Source organism: Heterodontus francisci, chromosome 20 (genome assembly GCF_036365525.1).
Source record: "Heterodontus francisci isolate sHetFra1 chromosome 20, sHetFra1.hap1, whole genome shotgun sequence".
NCBI lineage: Eukaryota > Metazoa > Chordata > Chondrichthyes > Heterodontiformes > Heterodontidae > Heterodontus > Heterodontus francisci.
In genome coordinates this window covers 52,305,953-52,328,638 of record NC_090390.1, presented here as the reverse complement: position 1 = coordinate 52,328,638, position 22,686 = coordinate 52,305,953, and the positions used below count along the sequence as shown (strand labels likewise).

General features: G+C 44.0%; 1 protein-coding gene across 4 annotated transcripts in view; it reads right to left on the bottom strand.

Annotated features, from left to right (window-relative positions):
• adam12 (ADAM metallopeptidase domain 12) overlaps positions 1 to 22,686 on the bottom strand; it is a 378,401-nt gene that overhangs the window by 135,961 nt on the left and 219,754 nt on the right. For all 4 annotated transcript variants that reach the window (XM_068052744.1, XM_068052745.1, XM_068052747.1 and 1 more), the window contains one exon: positions 9,774 to 9,852. In XM_068052744.1, the coding sequence (XP_067908845.1) occupies positions 9,774 to 9,852 (79 nt within the window). The remainder of the gene's footprint in view (positions 1 to 9,773; positions 9,853 to 22,686) is intronic.

Here is a 22,686-nt window from a genome sequence, read left to right as displayed (position 1 = left end):
TTCCTCTGTCCAGTGCTCATCAGGACACCCCTGACAATCTGTTTAAAAGCATCATGCATCAGTCGGATGTCATTCTCTTAAGTGAAACTACTTTCTCCTTAACTACTCTCCTGAGAACAGACACCATCAGCAAATTTGCTTCATGCTAGTGTACTGTCAATCATGCATTGTATAAATCTGTCTCTATGAAGCATTCTCATAGAATCATCATCATGAAGTTAGAATATTGAGTCTCTCAATGCTGATGTGCTAAAGGGGAAAACAGAGTTTTGTATATCCCATTAAAAATAGGCAATAAATATACGAGAGTCTTCTAATTTTTTTCACCCAGTATCACTAAAAATACTTAGTTGGTCAAAATGAATTTTCAGTTGCAAATCTAGTGTAAAACATATGACAACGCATTACTAGGGAACTGGATGATACAATAATTTACAACTTACTCTCAACTCTGGGTTTAATCTCTATAGGATTCTCCATTTATAGAATAGATGCTTCAAAGATAGGAAGCAGAACAGAGAAAGGGAAAACAGAACAAATTAGGGGAGTGGGCCAAATGCCCAGTCAAAGAGATTTTTTTTCAGATTCTTACTGAAAGTAAAATGGAAGGAGGCAAGGGAATGAAGGGAGGTACCAGAGGGAATTCAAGCAACGGCTGAAAGAATGGTTGATGATGTTAAAGTGAAGAGAACCAGAGCTCATCAAAAACATACCATAATTATTAGAAGTCATAATATTCATTATTAGATGCTTGTTGATTTAAAAAATGATTGGTTTCTCTAACTTTGCCTATTAGATTCATCCCCAGCAATGGTGTATTTATAAATATCACCTGTACAAACTAATTTTCCCACAGATTACAGGTTTTAACCTTTCTTTTTGTTCATAGTTGATTAAAAAACATTGAGTTTATTTATTTCTACCAACTGCATGACACGGTGGCCCCATTTTAATCCAGAAACCAAGGACGAATGAAGTGGAGTGGTAGTGTCAATCTCTTCTATGGGTGGCACAGTGGCGCAGTGGTTAGCACCGCAGCCTCACAGCTCCAGGAACCCAGGTTTGATTCTGGGTACTGCCTGTGCGGAGTTTGCAAGTTCTCCCTGTGACTGCGTGGGTTTTCGACGGGTGCTCTGGTTTCCTCCCACAGCCAAAGACTTGCAGGTTGATAGGTAAATTGGCCATTGTAAATTGCCCCTAGTGTAGGTAGGTAGTAGGGAATATGGGATTACTGTAGGATTAGTATCAATGGGTGGTTGCTGGTCGGCACAGACTCGGTGGGCTGAAGGGCCTGTTTCAGTGCTGTATCTCTAAATAAATAAATAGACATTTATAACTCATTTTGCCTATTCAGTGAATAGGAATCGAGCACAAAGCACCAGCCATAAAATTTTGTGTTTGCTGTTTTAATATCAAGGGTCCTAGTAAAGGATCTTAGCTTCAATTAAATAAATCTGGAATAAAAAGTTAGTATCAACAATGGTGATCATGAAACCAACAGACCGATGTAAAAACCCACGTAGTTCACTAATGTCCTTTAGGGAAGGAAATTTGCTGTCCTTACCCAGTCTAGCCTACATGTGACTCCAGACTCAAAACAATGTAGTTGACTCTTAATTGCCCTCTGAAATGGCTGGGCAGGCCAGTCAGTTGTGTTCAAAAAGACAGCTCACCACCATCTGCTCAAGGGGAATTATAGGGATGGGCAATAAATGATGGCTTTACCAGTGACACCCACAACACATGAATGAATAAAAAAAAAGAGTTGCCTGCCTCATGGAAGCAGTGGAAACTAGGAGCAACATTCTACTGTTCTCAGAAGAAGAATTAGAGACTGGAGTACCCTGAAGATTAAGGTGAGAAATGTTTTCTAAAATTCCAGCAGGGGAGTAGGGCCAATCAATTGGATAGGGCACATGTTGGGGCCGTCTCTAGGTGCAGAACTGAACCAACCATCGCTCTCAGAAGATATAATTTCCTCTGAGCCCATCAGGGACACATTTGGTAGGATTTCCATTGTAGCCCAGTCTAAGAATGCTCTCAGACACTTCTCTCAAACTGCGACTGGAATGTGGGGAAGAGGGCAGCCAAAATGAACACTTGCCTCACCCCAGCTAATAGGGTGGGCTGAAATTTCTGTTCTATCATTAATAGTTCTTCTGCTGAAAAAGAGAAATACATGAGCCTAAATTAGTAATGCCAGTAAGGATATCTCGTGCAGGAAATTGAATTGTTATGCTGTTGTAATAGGAATAACTTCAGAGGTTGAGCAGAACAAATCTGTATCTGAACTGGACAAATATCCAATGTGGGGATAATAAATTTCAACAGCAGGTAAAGCTATTGAAAATCAATGCTCTATTTCCTAGCACTACCATTATGGAGAAGTAAAGATTCTTCTCATTAATACTTTAATATACCCACAATTAATTACTGGTTTGTTGGTAGTAACTGATACTGTTGACTGCTTTAGCCTACAGGGGTTTCATAATTTCCACCAACGGCCCTCTTCATTTGCAAAGAAACAATTTATGAAATCAATCTCAAACATAAAATAAACTTCTGTGCTCCCACTGAGCTTCTTTCATAAGTTCACTGCTGTTACTCAGGCACAGGGGCTGAATTTTATGGGCCCCCTCGGGACAGGAATGGAGGCAAGGTGGCGGGGCCCCATAAAACTGCGTCGGAAGGCGGGGGGTTGGGGGGGGTGGGGTGAACTGCCAATTGCCTTCCTGACACCTTCCAATTTAGGCCGGGGCGGGGAAGGCCAAGGACAGCCTTCCCACCCCAAGCCAATTGAAGCCCTTAATTGGCCAATTAATAGCCATTTAAGGGCCTCTTTCCTCACCTCTGCCTCAATTTAATAGAAGGCAGAGGGGGTGCCGCAGCTTGGAAAAACCTAACGGCCTCGTCATGGGGTTGGGGGTCACTCCTTTGGGGAAATTCATAGCCCCTGGAGGGCCCCTCTATAGGCGATGACCACACTCCCCGCTCCCCCCCCCACCCCGGAAAGACTGCACTATCCTCCCCACCCTGCCTAAATGGCCCCAGTGGCCCTAATCCCACTTATCTCTCCTGGGGTCTCTAGACTCTTGGGTACTGCAGAGCTGCCAGCCTTTCGATCGGCCAGAAGCTCTTAGAGGCGGGAACTCATCCCTTAAAGGGACAGTGTCCCTGATGGCAGGCAGTTAGTTGCCTGCCTGCCATGTAATTGCAATGGGGGTCCAATGTCTCCCACCACCTGCCAGCTGGCCGCTGGGACCCCTGTCATCAGAACAAAATACAGCTCACAAACTTAGACTCCATATTGGGCATTTTAGAGGGACTGTAGCATAGTGATAATGTTACTAGACTAGTAATCCAGAGGCTTGGACTAATGCTGTGGACACATGAGCTCAAGTCTCACCGCAGCAGCTGGGGAATTTAAATTCAATTAATAAATCCAGAATAAAATGCTGGTCTCACTAATAATGATCATGAAACACCGGATTGTTGCAAAAAACCCATCTGGTTCACTAATGTCTTTCAGGAGAGGAAATCTGCCATTCTAACACAGTCTGGCCTACACGTGACTACAGATCCACAGCAAAACTCTTAACTTCCCTCTGAAATGGTGTTGCAAGCCACTCAATTATATTAAACCGCTACAGAAAAGCACTGTGGATGCACCTACACTACATGGAGGTCGTTGTGAGCAATTAGGGAGAGGCAATAAATGTGCCAGTGATGCTCACAACCCAAGAACGAAAAAAATAAAATTGTCCAACCATTATTTTTATAGATACAGAGTAAATGTGGTGATTTTTACTGTCACACACCAGCAGAATTTCTAACCATTGTGGCAAAAATAGAAGTGATGTTGATGATGTGCATCAACACAGTGTCATGAGGGATGAAACAGAGCCAGAGGAATAGGTTGGTCCTTGAAGTTAAGACCACCTTAGTGACAAAACTGAAGGATTTGCGTCCATGTTATATCTTTCCTTCTGTCATGGAACATACAGGTTTAAAAAGTGAGTCTCACTCACACAAAACAGTATCGCTTTTTTGATACATAATAGGAACATAGGAAGATAGGAATAGGAGTAGGCCATTCAGCCCCTCGAGCCTGTCCCGCCATTCAATGAGATCATGGCTGATCAGCGGTCTAACTCCGTATACCTGCCTTTGGCCCATATCCCTTAATATCTTGGCTTAACAAAAATCTATCTATCTCAGATTTAAAATTAATAACTGTTCTAGCCCCAGAACAGGATTATTTGCAGCAGATGTCCAAAGGGGAGAGGGTAAAGGCGTTCAATTAAAGTTCAAACATCCTGTGGATTATGTTTGACTATGTGTTTGATTGGTAGCTTTGCTTGAATTCAAGTAACACATATTTAAATTTCCTTTGACATATTTTGAAAGCATGGGCTGTGTTCTCTTTGTGGTAGTATTATGACAAGTCAGGACTCCCCCCCAACATCACCACAACACTAACCCAGTCTCTTGGGTCCAGGGTTATTTCATATATATGACAAACAGCAAGCGGAGGCCCAGCATTGATACAGAGGAAAATCCCAGTAGTACTATATTGTGAACACTGCTGTGGCATCAGAAGCTGAGGCTTATAACTGGTGAGACTCTAGGCCAGAAATGGATGGAAAGCAGGACTGTATTAAGTTCTCTCCCTCCATTTAAAAAACATTTGGGCCTTCATGCTGCTACCTAGGCCATGCCACCTTCCATCATGCAATCCCACAGACCAGCAGTAGAGGGGCAAAGGGATTTCGGGAAACAGATACGTAAATCACTAAAAGTAATGACACAAGTTAATGCCATAAAAAAAACACACTTGGATTCATTTCTCGAGAAATAGAATTGAAAAGCAGGGAAATCATATTAAACTTGCATACTTAGACCACACTTAGATTACTGTGCACCAAGTATCTGACAATTCCTGATCTGATAAATTGCTGTTTTTCATACATTGCTAAGTACTGGGGTCCAGTGGCACTCCACACTTGCCATTCCATCAGATCTATACAAGATTATGATCATGCCTTTTGAGATGGAGTATGCATCTGCTATATTGTTCAGATATTGGACCACTGATTCCAGCAGACCCACAGATCCAGTAGCAGAATTTCCCACCTGTTCATCTGTCCTTGCTGTGACCTCATTCTAAATTCCAGGGATCGGGTCATTAAAGTACTAGAAGTGGGCACTTGGCCAGTATTGAGGCACCTGCAGATCAGGCCAGGACGCCTGAGCAGCTTGCTGCTCTGTGGCTGTAGATGCCCGCAAGACAGTTGGACTGACGAGTTGCTTCGAACCAATGCTACTTTCTGATGTAATCTTGCAAGTGAGCACTATTTTATTTGGTAATTAATTTCCCAGGACTGATTCACAACCAACAGATCAGATCAAATCTCTGCAGATCTTTTTTTTAAATTTGTCTTGGGATATGGGCATCACTGACAAGGCCAGTATTTATTGCCTATCCTTAATTGCCCTTGAATAGGTGGTGGTGAGTGGCCTACTTGCACCGTAGCAGTCTGTGGTTTAGGTACACCCACAATACTGTCAGGGAGGGAGTTCCAGGATTTTGACCCAGTAGCAGTGGAGGAATGGTGATATAATTCCAAGTCAGGATGGTGTTCTGCCACATCCAGTTGAGAATGGTGGCAGACAATTAAGCAGCTATCATGAAGAGGAGGTTCCATGAACATGCCCATCTCCAATAATGGTGGAGCCCAGCACATGAATGCAAAAGACCTGGCTGAAAAGTTTGCAACCGTCTTCAGTCAGAAGTGCTGAGTGGATGATCTATCTCAGCCTTCTCCTGAGGACCCCACCATCACAGATTCAACAACCATAATCATATTCCTTTATGCTAGGTATGACTCCAAGCAGTGGAGAGTTTTCCCCCGATTTCCATTGACTTCAGTTTTCAGGCAATTCAATTCACTCCACATGATATCAAGAAATGGTTGAGCGCCCTGGATACAGTAAAGACTATAGGCCCCAACAACAAGCCAGCTGTTGTGCTGAGGACTTATGTCCCAGAACAAGCTTCATCTCCAGTCAAGCTGTTCCAGTACAGCTACAACACTGGCATTTACCCGGTCAAGTAGAAAATTGTCCAAGTGTGTCCTGTCCACAAAAAGCAGAACAAATCTAATCCAGCCAATTACCGCCCTATCAGCCTCCATCATCAGTGAAATAATGGAAGGGGTCATTGACAGTGCTATCAAGTAGCAGTTACTTACCAATAACTTCCACATCGATGTTCAGTTTGGATTCCGCCAGGACCACTAGGCTCTAGACCTCATTACAGCCTTAGTCCAAGAGTTGAATTACAGAGGTGAGTTGAGAGTGACTGCCTTTGACACTAAGGCAGCATTTGACCAAATATGGCATCAAGGAGCCCTAGTAAAACTGAAGTCAATGGAAATCGGGGGAAAACTCTCCACTGCTTGGAGTCATACCTAGCATAAAGGAATATGATTATGGTTGTTGGAGGCCAATCATCTCAGTACATCACTGCAGGAGTTGCTTGGGGCAGTGTCCTAGGCCCAATCATTTTCAGGTGCTTCATCAATAACCTTCCCCCATCATAAGGTCAGATGTGGGAACGCTTGCTGGTGATTGCACAGTGTTCAGCACCATTCACGACTCCTCAGATACTGAAGCAGTGCCCATGCAGAAAGACCTGACAACATTCAGGCTTGGGCTGATTAGTAGCAAGTAACATTTGTGCCACATAAATACCAGGCAATGGTCATTCCCAACAAGAGACTGTCCAACCACCACCCCTTGACATTCATTGGCATTACCACAGTCAAATTCCCCACCATCAACATCCTGGTGCCACCAATGACCAGAAACGTAGCTGGACCATTTAAAAAAAAATACTGTGGCCAGAAGAGCAGGTCAGAGTGACTCAACTCTTGATTCTCCAAAGCCTTTCCATCATCTACAATGCACAAGTCAGGAATGTGATAAAGAAACATACGTTTTCTTTTACTTTTTAAAAATTATAATTATGTGGAACATAAAATCACTGACAGATTTCTGAGTTATATCAGAAGGCATCCCTTCAAGCATTTATTCCATGAAAAGTAATGTTCCAGTGCATGGATATCCAAGGTTTTGTGTTCACAACTGCATACGATGCAGCCTTGGGGCCATATGTAAAGTTTATTTTTATAATGCAATTAATTTTCAACATAATTAACACCTTCAGATCTCGGTGTTGTTATGAAGGTGCATCTATTATTTTAAATATTTTTAAAACATTTTTTGAGGATTCATGTGTTAGAATTGTGGTGATGGATTGATTGGAGAACTGAAATAATTCCATAGATGAATGACTTTGTTTTTTAAAAGAGATTGCCGGATAGACACTTGAGATCTTGTTTGAAAACAACCTTTACTGGAAGTCACATGCCTTAAAGCTCAACAAACAACAGAAACCTTGGTGACTTGGGGGAGATATTTACAGAGAAGTGACATGTCATGATTTGAGGGTCAGGACGTTCTGACTTGCTGTTTGGTTTTGCTTCTGAGATATTGTTTTGGTTCAGTTGGGGTGTGGTCTGTGTTTGAAAGCAGTTGGAGATCAACCTGCCAAGAGAGAAACACCCAGCTTGCCTCCTTCCTCTTGTCTCTGTGAAATGGCACGTTTCTCCTGAGGAGCTCCCGGAAAGCTTGCCAGATTAATTCTCGACACCGCCTGAAAAGAACTGCTCCAGAAAAGATCCCAGTGACCCGTCTATGTGTACTTGGATGCCAGACTGTATGCAATTTTGGGACACAACATATCTCATCCATTTTCTTCAAGAATTAACAATTAGTTGGCCAAAGTATTTTTTTTTGTAAAAGAGCTCTACAGAGAAAATCTTTTTAATTTTCAGTTAACCAGTGTGTATGTGAGGGGCTAAGGTAAAAAGGGAACTTTCATATTTCAATCTGTGTGTTAATGCCTTGCTTCATTACTGGATAAGTCTTGTTTTATAATAAATTGATAATTTTGTTGTTTATTAAATAATCCTGGTTAGTGTACTTTATTCAGGGATAAAGAGTAGAGTATGTGATTGACCGTATTGGTAACTGGGTAAACATTTAAATATATGTTTTGATCCGTGGAAAAGTGGAATTAGAAAAGATAGTGCATTCCTCCTGCCTTGGTCGTAACAGTGTTCTGATTGAAAACTTGTCCACCAATGAAGCAACAGTGCTAAATCAAATAGTAATAAGTAAGTGTACACAAGAGTGAGTTACCTGGGCTTTGATGGACACAATGCCATGGCTGGGGAGGGGGAAGCAGACACATGTGACACTGGAGCTTCAGGTTGGATACCCTACTCCAGCACATGTAGTCTGAACACACCTGCTCCAAAACATGTGGCACTGGAGCTGCAGGTTGGATACCCTTCACCAGCACGTTATCCATGAAGGACGAATACGAGATAAACATTTTTTTAAGAAGTCAAACATAGGCAACAGTATGTGAAGTAAAAGCTGAAAGAATTTTCAAATCTTTTTTATATTCTTATTTTTGTTCCAATTTTCTTCCCTCTTTGGACTGAAGATGTTCAGGTTTATTTTACACATACCTGCTGGCGATGCATATTAGGAAATCATGGATGCAGATCTCATGATTTTCTGTCCATCATTTACATGCATTTGTAAAATTGGACCTACAAACTCAACAGGATCCAATTTAACTGACATTGGCTACACTTCTGTAGATCACTCAAATGGTCATTTTTCATGTGGGACAGTAAGTGTCAGCAGAGTATTTGTCTGTGGAAAGCATCACATCTGAGCAGATACCTATCCTCACTGGTTGTACACATAAGAGCACTTTTCAGCAGAGGTCAATAAAAAGTGAAGTGAGAATGCTGCTGGATTTTTCCCTCTCCCTAGCCCAAGGGCAATGAAGTCGACTGAGATCAGCAGAATCAACATAGATCAATGTTCGCACCCTGTATGGCTTAGTACCACAGCACACAGTACATTTCAACATTGGACATCTTAAATACAGCAGTGAAATATCAAACCAACAAAGCTTTCGAAAAAAGTCTTGATGCTCAAGCAGCAATTACAATTTATGTGACTGCTTTAAGTAGTCCTGACTCATTTATCAACTATCGTTTGGAATGAAGCAGAATCAAGTTTCTCCAAGGGTGTTAAGAGGGAAAGCAGAAATAAAGAGGATTTATTAACAGCAAGGTTAGGCCAATGAAAATAAACTGCACTATGTGACTTCCAAATCAGAAAGGTTTATATCAATGTTCACCTTTGCCGCACACTTTTAAGTCATTTCATTGAGACAGCAGGATGTCCTCAAACCAACTCTAGCTCCATAAATGCCATCAGCCAGCCGTAAGGAGCAGCTCAAGCAGGGCCAAGGGTGGGTAAATCATCTATTCTCTGCTTGAGGGAGAATTCTTCATTTTCATGCAGTAATTGATGTGGTGGCTCAAACAGGATCAAATGAAATTTGTACTGGCTTGTAAGTTTGAGTATCAAGCACCCCTCAATTTAAACATCTGACCCTTTGTTTTTCATGTAAACTCTTAGCCTGGGCACTATTAGTAAATTAGAGATTAACAATGATTAAAAACAGATTAGGATTGTGAGCTATGGTGAATTTAATTGATTAACATGAATATCTTTTGATTGACAGCGCTGAAACAGTGCTGGGTTTGTCCATTTCAGCAACTGTACTTAAAACAATGTAACGCGATTTTATTATTTGCAAACAAGAGGTTTCAATTACTTACCGTATGATTCTGTGTGTTTGTGACGGCACTGCCATCAAGCAGATAGTGTGTCTCTGTGTAGTTTTCAGCAAAAAGCACACTATAGAACAGGAAAAGCATGAAACAGTTAGAAGCATGGCTCCATACAATGCAGGTTCTTAAACAGTTCATTGAATACATTGTCACTGACAAACTCCTGGATCAGATGCATATGGTATGATTCAAGATTCAATGATCTCTTTCTTCCGGTAAAACTAAAATAATCACACTACTGATTTAATTATTCTTTTTAATTGAGTGCGTAAAAATTTTGCAGGGATAGCAATTTTCCTCCGGCGTTATGGTGGCTCCCTATGCTCGGAAGAAAATCAGGTACAGAGCTGTTCTGCCAACTCCTTGCTACTGGCCACAACCTCTGGAATTTACCACCAGAAGTGGTATTCACATTCACTATGTCTGAACTGATGCTGAATAGGGTGAATATATTATAATGATGGACAATGCACTTCCTGTTATTTATGTCATTATTAGAAACCCTTCTGCTTCTGTTTCTGAGGCAGCCAGTCAAAATATGCTACAACAGCCCCGCTGCTCTACTATTGTATTTGAAAATGCAGCTGACACACACTCCAAAGGCTTACATATGAATTATGATCACTTGGGTGAAGTACTGTGGAGTCATGCTAGTGCAAGGAGTCAATATCTTCAGGAGTTTGGAGAAACTGGCAATGAAAAAAAGAAAACGGCAATTTTGGCAAACATGATCGGTATGTGAAGTAAACATATGGTGGTGACATCCTATGGGGCCTGTATTCTGAGGTAGGGGCTAAGTGTGTCTGCCTGAGACCTTCAGCGCTCATCCCACTGCACAAATGCTGGGGTGGTCCCCTAATTTAAGCAGGATTAGTGGGCATCTGCACCACCAGTGGTGCATCACAAGTGCTCACGTGTCAAAGAAGGTCACACGCTGTTCTGTAGTGTGCCAGTTCAAGGAGGGCTTAAAAAGTAAAACAGCCCTTTGTAAAATAACCACAAAACTATAAACAAAAATCCCTTTGGAGAGGCCTAGACTCCAAAGTGTGTCCCACATTCACCTGCACAGGCCTACTCTTACCCAATGTTCAGGATCTGCTTGATGTTTTGCAGACTAAGGACACTGAACTCCCAGGTTGGGAGTTCCTGATCTTGTCTCCACTTCCTCCTACACCAATAGCCTGGTTTAGGACAGTTAGAGACTCTGCCCCTTAAAAAACCATCAGGAAACTCCAACAGAAGGCAAGGTCCTGGCACATAAGAGTCCTGACCTGATTTTCATCCTCCCATCAGAGTTACAACAGGAGGGTGCTGGAAGGGTGTGGATGTTCAGTCCAAATTATTGTGAAGGTATAATAGCAGTGTGAATACTACTACTGTATATATTCGTTAAGTTGATATTTTGAGGTGCTCAAAATAGTCCAATACCTATGGTATTTAATGAAATCCTTAACATGTGGGCAGATGTATTTAATGCATAGGGAAATTAATCTTATGACTATGTAAGGCTTTTTTTAAAAACTTGCCCTCCAATTGGCAATTTGGGTACCAGGATGCTCCAAGGATCCCCTTGCTGCTTGCATACATCAACATAGCTACTTTGCATTGCAGAAAGAGTCAGTAACATAATACTTATTACAGAAAAATGCAAATTTTCTTTACCAAAAGGGATCAATTTACTGAAATTGCACTGTGTTCTGCTACCAAATAAAGTTACTGGCGTTAATGAAATGGTTAGCATTAAAGTAGCAAAATAAGAATTGGGACATTTTGTAACATTGTTGTAATCCTGGGGCATTTTAGTGTACAATCAACTTCCAATGTTTCAAACTAATTAAAGACACATACAATGAGTTGAAATAATCCAGAGTTCATTAAATTTGCACAGCAGTTTGCTGAGATATCAGGTAGATACTGTGAGATGAGGCACCTGGAAATATTGATTGGTGCAGAGTTCAACACTCCAATTTGCTGGGAGCAATGTCTAGCATCATGTCTTCCTTTTTCCTCAACCGAGGAGTTCCCCCCCATTGTGGTTGACAGGGCTCTCAACCGTGTCTGACCCATTTCCTGCACCTCTGCCCTCACTCCTTCCCCTATCTCCCAGAACTATGACAGGGTTCCCCTTGTCCTCACTTTCCACCCTACCAGCCTCCACAACCTCTGTCATTTCTGCCACCTCCAGCGTGATGCCACCACCAAACACATCTTCCCTTCACCTCCTCTGTCGGTATTCCGAAGGAATCATTCCCTCTGCGACACCTTGGCCCACTCCTCCATCACTCCTGACACCTTGTCCCCTTCCCCTGCAGTCGCAGGAGGTGTAATACCTGCCCTTTTACCTCCTCTCTCCTCACCATCCAAGGCCCAAACACTCCTTTCAGGTGAAGCAGCGATTTACTTGTACTTCCTTCAATTTAGTATACTGTATTCGCTGCTCACAATACGTTCGCCTCTATAATGGGGAGACCAAACGTAGATTGGGTGACCACTTTGCAGAACACCTCCGCTCAGTCCGAAAGCATGACCCCGAGCTTCTTGTTGCTTGCCATTTCAACACACCCCCCCTGCTCTCATGCCCACATTTCTGTCCTTGGCCTGCTGCAGCATTCCAGTGAACATCAACGTAAGCTCGAGGAGCAGCACCTGATCTTTAAATTAGGCACTCTACAGCCTTGCAGACTCAAGATTGAGTTGAACAATTTCAGAGCAGGACTGGCCTTTTTACATTTTTAAAATATATTTTTAATTATTTTATTTTATTTTTTAACCATCCTGTTTTTCATGTTGAACTTCTGGACAGAGCCACTCATTATTCTGCCATTAACACTCTCTGGACTAATGCTTTGTTTTTCACCACAAACATTAACACACTCTTTGCCTTTGTTCCATGACATCTATATTATTTTATCTTTCCTGCCCTCTGCCCTATCACACAACTTCCTTTTTGTTCTATTTTGCACCAACTCACCTGTACTTGCTTAAAACCTAAAATTTTTCTAATCTTTGCCAGTTCTGATGAAAGGTCATCAACCTGAAACTTTAACTTTGCTTCTCTCTCCACAGATGCTGCCTGATCTGCTGAGTATTTCCAGCACTTTCTGTTTTTATTTCAGATTTCCAGTTTCTGCAGTTATTTTGGTTTTTTTCTCACATCACTCACTCGATATACTGAGTTGGGGTAGTTAGAATTTCAGTCTCAGTTAGATAACTGAAGTTTTATGTTATCACTGCATTTCAGCCAGTTATTGTTTGCAACTCCAGTCAGAAATATATCAAATCAATTTAATATGTTAGTTCTAATTATCTCAATGACAGGAGATGCTCATTGACAGTCCCTGGTGCATGTGGTTGGGAGCAGATGGCATCCTCCCAGGTTTTCTATAGAAATTTTGGGCACGATTTTACTGTTTGTGCAGAGAACTGGATGCCGGGCAGAAATGCATGGCGCCGGGACGCACAGGCGGGTGGTGAGACCTCCCCCTGCATTTTACCATTAACAGCCAATCAAGGGCTGCTGGCGAGGGAGCCATCCAATTAACAGTGGTGGGTGGGTCCTGGTGCTGGGAGCTCGAACGCAGCTGGGATTTTTAAAGACACCTGTGCAGCAGTCAGCCAGGTTGAATCCACAGGCAAGGAGAGTGTGGACAGCTGAGAAGGCAGTATAGAGATGACAGCAGAAAAAGGAAGGGTTGCCCCACACTTCAGCAAAACCTCCCTTGAGGCACTTCTGGAAGCAGTCAGCGAAAGGAGGCAGGTCCTCTTTCCAGAAGATGGGAGAAGGAGGCCAGCAGGTGTCATCAAGAAGCATGGCTGGAAGTTACAGACGTCATGAGCAACCGAGGTGCCATTGCCAGAGCCTGGATTCAGTGCAGGAAAAGAGTAAGTGACCTGCTGCGGTCTGGAAAGGTGAGTGGCGTTTACATTTGGCAAATGTATTGTTACGACCGAAGCAGGAAGAGTGCACTGTCTTTTCTAGTTCCACTTCTCCACAGGTCAGAACATATATTTAAATATTTACTCAGTTACCGATACGGCCAATCATAGACTCTACTCTTTATCCCAGAATAAAATACACCAACCAGGTTTCTTTAAATAAATTATTAGTTCATTATAAAACAAGACATAACCAGTAATGAAGCAAAGCATTAACACACAGATTGAAATATGAAAGTTCCTTTTCACCTTCGACCCTCACACACACACACACACACACACAGACACACTGGTTAACCGGAAAATAAAGAGATCTTCTCTTCAGAGCTCTATTACATAAAAAAAAACAGAAAAAGAATACTTTGGCCAAATTCTTGCTAATTCTTGAAGAAAAAAGAGAAGATAAGGAAAGATATCCATTGTCCCTTTTTTGGTTTGGCATCCCAAATATGTGTAGACGGCTGACACTGTGATCTTTCTCTGGAGCAATTTGTTCAGGGGGTGTCAAGGATTTATCTGGCAGGTTTTTCCAACATCTCAGGAGAAATGCGGCAACCGGGATTTCAGGCAGACCTTTCAGGAGGAATGCATCATTAATTTCTCTATTTCTTACACTCGCTTCTAAGAGCTTCTCAAAGAGATGGAAAAACTGGCAAAGAGATGGGAAAGGCTGAGTTTGGGTTTTGTCCTTCAGTCTGATTTTTAAAACTCCAACTGACTGTCCAAAGTGAAACCAAAAACAAACTCAAGAGTCAGGCCTCCTGACCCATATAAATCTTGACCTGTCACTTCTCTGTAAACATCTTCTCCAAGTCAAAAAAGCCCCCTGCTGAGCATTTATCTGAAGACAGGTGAGGTCCAGTAAGGCTGTTTACAAACCAAATCCAAATGACCTTACGATGACCTCCTTTTAAAAAAAACACAAAGTCCAGCATCTATGGAATCATTGTTTCAGTTTTAAAACACAAGTCCTCAAAATTTAACCAAAAAAGGAAGTACTTTTGTCACAGTATTAATTGAAAGGTGTCCATTAAATCTGAGACCAAGTGATAGACTCATACATGGGGCAACACCAGGCACCAATGTTAACATTGAGGCGTTCAATTGCCATGCACCCAAGACACATGTTCAGACATGGGTGAATGCTGCATTAAGGTGGTTGAATGGCCACCTCACCATGCTATCCCAGTGGTGCAGGGCTGCATGTTTACAGTGCCCCAGAGTGACCAGCACATAGCCACCATGAGACAGTACTGACATTGCCTATGTTCTTGTTTGCAGGAGAAGTGTGCTCAGAATGCCAGGGAGCGCCAATGGACTGGAGGTGGAGTTGTTGTTATCGCTGTGGTGACATCGATGAAGGAGGAGGCCTTGCACATCGGATGAGTCACTGCAGGGCAGCCTGTCGCTGAGGGCGAGGCAGGTGTAGAAGGTATGGAGAGTGTGTAAAGATCCGTTTGTGTCCAACATTCCCTCCACTACGTCTGGCATGTAGGACCTATGTAGGCCTTTACTACCACAGGAAGCTCCTGACCAATGGGAGGCAAGAGGCCTTGGTTGAAGAACCACATGTTTCATTTTAATATTTTCTCTCCACTAGTTCCAACAGCAGATGAGGGACAGACCAGGGATGCAGGCACACTTGAAAGTTCACAGGATGCAATGCCATGTGAAGACACCACATTGCGTGCAATTTTGGTAGCCACACTACCAGAACGACGTGGAGGCTTTGGAGAGGGTACAGAAGAGGTTTACCAGGATGTTGCCTGGTCTGGAGGGCATTAGCTATGAGGAGAGGTTGGATAAACTCGGATTGTTTTCACCTGGATGGAGGTGGAGGGGCGACATGATAGAGGTTTACAAAGTTATAAGCGGCATGGACAGACTGGATAGTCAGAAGCTTTTTCCCAGGGTGGAAGAGTCAGTTACTAGGGGACATAGGTTTAAGGTGAGAGAGGCAAAGTTTAGAGGGGATGTGCGAGGCAAGTTCTTTACACAGAGGGTGGTGAGTGCCTGGAACTTGTTGCTGGTGGAGGTGGTGGAAGTAGGTACCATAGAGACGTTTAAGAGGCATCTTGACAAATACATGAATAGGATGGGAATAGAGGGATACGGTCCCCAGAAGTGCAGAAGGTTTTAGTTTAGGCAGGCATCAGGATTGGCGCAGGCTTGGAGGGCCGAATGGCCTGTTCCTGTGCTGTACTGTTCTTTGTTCATTCCTGTGCATCCTCAAACAGTGCAGAAATACATCGGTGGGCTCCGTTCCACGTTTACAGCAGATGGCACAATCTAGTGAGTACTTCACAGATGCACAGGAGGAGATAGTGGAGGCAGTGACAGCTCTCGGAGAAATGAGGAGGGGCCAAACAATACGCAGCTCCATGCAGATGGCAAGCCTGGGGTGTTAGCAGAAAAGCAGAAGAGACTTCAGCTGATGTATCAAATGTGTGAAGATCTTCTGGAGTTTCCAGAGGAAGTGAAGTCCCATGTGTAAATGATGGAGGAGTCCATCCATGACATGACTGGCTCCATTTCTCTTGAATGTGAACACATGGCATCCTCGCGTGGAGAGACACATGGAGAGTCGCACCAAGTAGATGCAGGGGTTGCGAACAGACATCCAGAGCCTAGCCTCATCCATGAGGTCAATGCGGTGATGCATCGGAGTGATGGGCCAACCACGCATCTCCCCATTGACAGGAGCTCACCCTCTCCTGGCAACCATAGGAGTGAATGTGAGGCCTCAGTGGGCAGAGGAGGGGTGGGTTTCAGGCAATGGGGGATCCTCTCAGGACACTTCCACATCTGAAGATACATCCTTAGCCCCTTCGACAGTGACACACTCGCTGATGACTGAAGTGACCCCTGCACAGAGGCAGGTGGCCACAAATGTGCTGGGTCCCAGTAGGGTTCAGGTACCTGGAGACACAGACCATGGTCATCTAATGCACTGGAGCAAGAAAGACAGCAGCCTGCCTCCCCATTGACTCGAGGCGCAGGGGGAGCCCCCCTTAGCAGTTACTGTAAGGTTGCGCCTAAATGCAGGGACTAGTATTTGGAGTTCACTGGGTGATATTGTTTTGCTACATTGAGACCTGTGTAATGTATAATAAAATTTAAAGTTGGTGAAATAGAATCTCTAATGAATTGTATTTGTATTTCAATGCAGCAGTTGACATTAGCTAGATGTTAAATCCAACAACTGTATGTTGTTACATCCAACAATAGTCTGTAAAAGGTGAGGTGACTCATGGGCACCTGTTTTGAGGAAGGCCTTTGCACATACTGGTCACAGGCACACAGAGATGCAGAGGGTCTCTGATGAGAGGTCAGCAAGGACACCTCTGGGGGAGTAATTCTTGGCTCAGCATGTGCCTCCACCTGTCCTCAAGTGAAACATCTGCTGATCAGAGAGTGGCGAATCTCCCTGCCATATATGTCAGTGTCCTGTGGCCTGGGCCCCCAGTTCCAGCTTCATCGACTGGTACTTGTTGAGGTGCCTCATGCTCATCTTCCTCCTCTGAGGATGCTGCTCGCTCTGTGCCTTCCTTTGACACAGCGCTACATCCCTCTGGAGCGCCAGGTTGTGCAATGTGCAGCAGACAATAATGAAGCGGGATACCTTTGAGGGTGCATATTACAGGGCTCCCCTGGATCTATCGCAGCATCGATAGCTCATTTCACCAGGCCACCACTTCCCGGTGGTCTCAAGTAGAGGCCTGCTACCCGACCCAAACCCGACGGGACCCGACGACATGTGTCGGGCTTGGGCCGGGTCAGGCCCATCTTCCGGGGCCGGCTTTCGGGCTCGGGTCGGGTGGGGCCGAGTCCAGATCGAGTCGGGTTGGGTCGGGCCGGACACACATGGTAAGTGCTCTGCTGGTAAGTATTAAAAATAAAAAAACTTACCTGAGCTGGGAGTCCGGGTTGAAACTGAGTCTGCGCAGTGAGCGAGTGACGTCGCTATGATATCTCGCGCATGCGCTGCAGCTTCTTACAGGTTTGGTGTCAGGAAGGTGAGTAAAGGGATGGTCGGGTCGGGCTCAGGCTGGGCCGACTAATGGCGGGTTCGGGTCGGGTCGGGCTCGGGACAAAATCGGAGGGACTTGGGCTGGGTCAGGCTCGGGCCCGCTGTGATTCGGTCGGGTTTGGGTCGGGTTCTTTTTCCCGACCTAAAGCAGGGCTCTAGTCTCAAGTCCGGTTCCATCATTCCGCATAGCTCCCCACAGTCTGAGTAGGCATTGGTGCTTGGCCATCTCAATGAAGCTGAGTGCCTGTACAACCGTTGAGTTGGGTAGCACCTTCTGCAATCAGGTTGCCCTCGTTGCCCCATGCACCCTCCTTGTCCACCTCCAATCAATTCCTCAGGCGGCTGGAACTTCCCTGGCCGCTACAAGCCACATCAGGTGGCTGCATGTCCATCCCTGGTCCACTCTCCTCCTCACTGGTGAAGTCAGAGTCTGAAAACACGAATCCCATCGAAGATGATGCCTCCACTGCCTTTAGCCTCCTAGGAACTTTTGCCCTGCCTCCAATGGCTGCGTAGGATCTGGGGGACACTTTTCCAGTAGCGGCAAATCACAATGGCCCCACTGTCTGCAGAGCCTCCAAACATGATAGCTTGGTTTGGTTGAGGACACACATCGCAGACCAGGTTCTCAGACCTTCCATTTATCTTCACAGCTTCGCTGGCGCTGATAACGTACCTCGTTGCAGTAGGCGAGCATCTGTGTTTCCCGTTCTCCGCTGGTAAGACTAAAATCAACTGGGAAAATCCTGGTCTATTGGGCTGGATTTTATAGGGGCCTCCACGTTGGGATCATGACGGGGGGGTGGGGGGGCGGGGGGTGGAGGGCCATGAAGATTGCCCCGGATGAGGTCTGCAATGGACCTCGACGCTGGCAGGGCCTGGCCCGATCTTGCCAGCGGCGGTGAGGCCTTGTGGTGGCCCCCCTGCCGCTTGGCGACGGGACCTCAATTTAAATATGTAAAATAATTAACTTACTTGCATTAATGAAGTTTCCGTTGCCTCTGATGTGCCACCGCGATCTTCATCCTGGCGGCCGGCACTATTGTGCCTTCGGATCCCCATCTGGGGAAACCAGGCACAACATCTATGGGGAGCGGGGAGGAGGTAAGTTTATCAGTGCGGGAGGGAGGGAGCGAGGTCAAACTTACTTGATGGGAGGGGGTAATGGTAAAAGGTACTGAACTTTGCGGCGGGGGGTGGGGGGAAGGGCCTATATCCAAGGTAAGTATTTTGGGGGGCGGGGGAAGGGCAGGAACAGCATGTAATGCTATTGGTGGGGAAGGAGGTGGGAGAGGGGCTAGGAATATTTCAGCTATTATTTTTAATAAGTTCACATGCACTGTCCCTTTAATAATTTAAACTGTCAGTAAGGGCTTTAAGCCCTTTAAAAATGGCGCCGCGCCTACACAGTGGTGCCGGACGCGTTGGCAGAGAGGGCTCACCCGTCCCCTCACCGCCATCGGAGGGGTGGGGGTTGGTCCACCCCGCCCATGTTAACGAGCCGCCGCATATAAGATCGTGGCAGCTCCGCGGAGTGAAACTCGTGCGTGCAAGCTGCCATCTTTTACAGCAACATAGAATTCAATCCATTGTCTCCTTAAGGGTTTTTAATGTCTGCCTGCCGCCAAACAGTCATCTTGTCATTCGCCATACTGGCCGCTTTTAGCAAAATTGGCCGATGACGGGCCGATGTCAGGGAGCCTGCCTGATACTTGCAAATGCTATTTTACCTGCCCTCTGCCTCCATTCCCACCTCCACGGGGCCTGTAGAATTCTGGCCTATATGCCCTCTGCAGCAAAACACTTTTAACATCATACAATTTTACTGCTTAATTTTAATTACCAGGAGATATAACTATTTATATTCATTTTCTATTCACATAATTCATAATCACATTTAATTCACTCCTGGGCCCATTGGTGAGAGCAACAAAGAGATCAATACCTAAACTTGCAAATACAATAGACTAGATGAATTAGTCTGGATGAATTCATTAGTTATCTGGAGCATCTTTCAGAATGTGGAAGAACTCCTTTTTTAGGGTTATGATACATCTGTACATATTGATTGGATAAGTAAAGGAGACACAATTTAATGTCATGCAAATGGATTTTCAGAATGCTTTTTAATTCTTTACAACATAATTTTATGGGGATTTATCTGTAGTGTAAGAGTAAGTGAATGACAAGTGTGCTGGTACCTACAATGAGAAAGAAAGAAAAGGCAGAAATGACCAGTGCTTTACCTTATCTGTCCTGCTGAGAATCTGTAACTTGTTCTGCAGTCCTGGAATGAGGGAGCTGAAACTCAATGTCAGTGCTACCCCCTCCAGGCAGTACAATAATTTGTGTGACTTGGTGACACTCACACTCAGCAGTTTGTTCATTGTGCCTTTAATGGCCTCCAAGAAGTCTTGAAGGTCTGATGAATTAAGTTGTATATTCATCTCCTCTGGCTTGGTGCCCTTTGAGCACAGACAGTATTTGAGTGATCAGAATCCTGTACAAGTATAATAAAAATATTGCTAAGACATGCAGTTGAGTCATTGAGAGTGAAGTGAAAGGGCCAAGCACTGTTCTTCTTTTACCCGTTTGTCTCCAAGTTTGCTGAGGCTCACAGAAGTTTCCAAGCAGTTCAGCTGCTTATATCCATTATACTCTGGTTTTACAACAATGCCTACATGTATGAGTATGTTATCGAGCAGACTGGAAATGTGTGTGTAACTCCCTTCAGAGCTTGCTGATGGCTGCAACATTTTTTTTAAAAGGTGCAACAACAGCAAACGCTATCTTGAGGAAATTCTAGGTCAGTTTTGATACAAATAAGAAATGGGATCATAAACCCAATGTACAGCTATTGAAGGATGGGGATGAACAGGGAAACATGGGAGTGCAAATAGATAATTCTTTGCTACTGTAACTGCGAATAGATAAACACATAAAACGCCAATAGAATTTTGGATTCTTATGAAGAAGAAATTAGTAGTAATTATAAATTTAATTAGAATGAATTATACATTTGTACAAGACAAATAATAAATAAAGCAAAAGCAGCAGTCAGAAAGCAAGTCTCATGACTGTGGCAACCAAACTTTAAATGTTAAATTTGAAGGCCATACAACCTCAGTTTTATACAGTCTCACTGAGTCCAGGTTCTGCAAATCAATTACAGGAATCTGATGCGTGGAACCGTTTGCATCAATTTACTCAATTGATTACAAGGCTAGTAAAGCTAGTGCATGTACAAAGCACTGCCTCAAAATCTTTAAAAACTACTGCCAACTATTGACCCTGTTTGGTTTAGGTTTAACATCATGGAGAGAGGTTCTGTAACCCAAACATAAGCAAACAAATCAGGACACTTCCTCTGGTGTTTTAGGAAACATATAAACATAGAAGTAAGCTGTTCCAGCAAAATTATAAATGAATTCGAAAAGATCAGAGATAATGTTTGCTTTAATGCTTACGACATTGCTAAAACATAGAAACCAGAAGAAATCTTGCCCTACCGTACACTTTAACACACCCTCATTAATAGACCAATCAGATCACAAAGAGCAGGGCTTTCCTCTGGCCTTCAGCCAATGAACCAACTGGATATCAGACAAATTACAGGTCTCCATTGTTTTTAAAATATGCAAAGATTAATAATCTCATTGTTAGCACACTGCCCATTGTGTAATCCACTCAGAGGAGGAGTATATTTTTAATAATAGCACTCTTATTCAGTTTAATCTTGATATCTTCCTCTCCCTTCCTGAAATATCTATTACAATCGCAGATTGTTGTCTCCAAAACAGAATGTATTATTGCTCAGTGGAAATCCTCTCTTCCTTCATCTGTCTCTATCATAACTGCAGTTGACTGTCATAATATTGTAAAACATTGCCATTTCCTGTCTCAGGACACAAATCATCACAAAAAAAATCAGCAGCCATAACGGCAGTGGTTAGTACCAGTAACAGAAGAAACAAATGCCAATAATAAAGTTCAAACACATAAGAAATACTAAATGATATCAAGCTATTATAAAAAGGAACAATGATTTGGAGTGTGTCTGAAGTTATAACACACTGTCTTGGTTTGGATGAGTGGGGAATCCCTCAAGCATGGTCTCTTGTGGTTTATGATGCTGTCTGAATCTCTCGATTGAGTTTCAATCTTGTATCGCACTCCAGTGCTCCAAGATCATGATCAGGCTTTTCCTGTAAACTACTCAGTTTTCCTGTACTTTTTAAAGTATCTAATGTATACTCATTGGTGAAAACAAATCAAGGAAATGTGATAATGCAATGCCATTTCACTACATGGCAGAGAAATACATGTGGGCTGAATTTTACCAGTCCCTCTACGCATAGGGTTGCGGGGCGGGTGCGGGTAAAATTCTGCAGGGAGAGGCCCGCCTTGACCTGCGCCATTGAGAAGGCCCTGCCGCAAATTACCAGCAGCGGGGGGACCTTGGTGTGCCCCTCCCCCACCCCGCTGCATGGCGGCAGCACCCCAATTAGAATATGTTAAATGGTACTTACCTCTGCAGATTATGCAGCCTGCCGCCTGTCCATGGACACTTCCTGACTTTACTTTGAACAGGCGGCTGTCACGTGCCGTCCCGTTTACGATTAGAGAAGCTGGCGGGTCATCAGAGGCAGAAGGTTTTGCGATAGAAGATAAGTTCCGTTTTCAGGGGTCCCACTCTGCATACTGGAAGGGAGGAGGGAGGGGGGAATCACAGGGGTCTCACTCTACATAATGGAAGGGGGGAGGGGGGATTACAAGGGTCTCACTCTGCATTCTTAAAGGGAGGAGGGGGGATTACAGGGGTCGCAACTCTGCATTCTTAAAGGGAGGAATGAGGGGGTCTGGGATTACTGGAGGGAAAACTCTTCCGGCATGAAGGGAGGTACTGTATACCCTCTCTCCCTAAACAGTGTACGC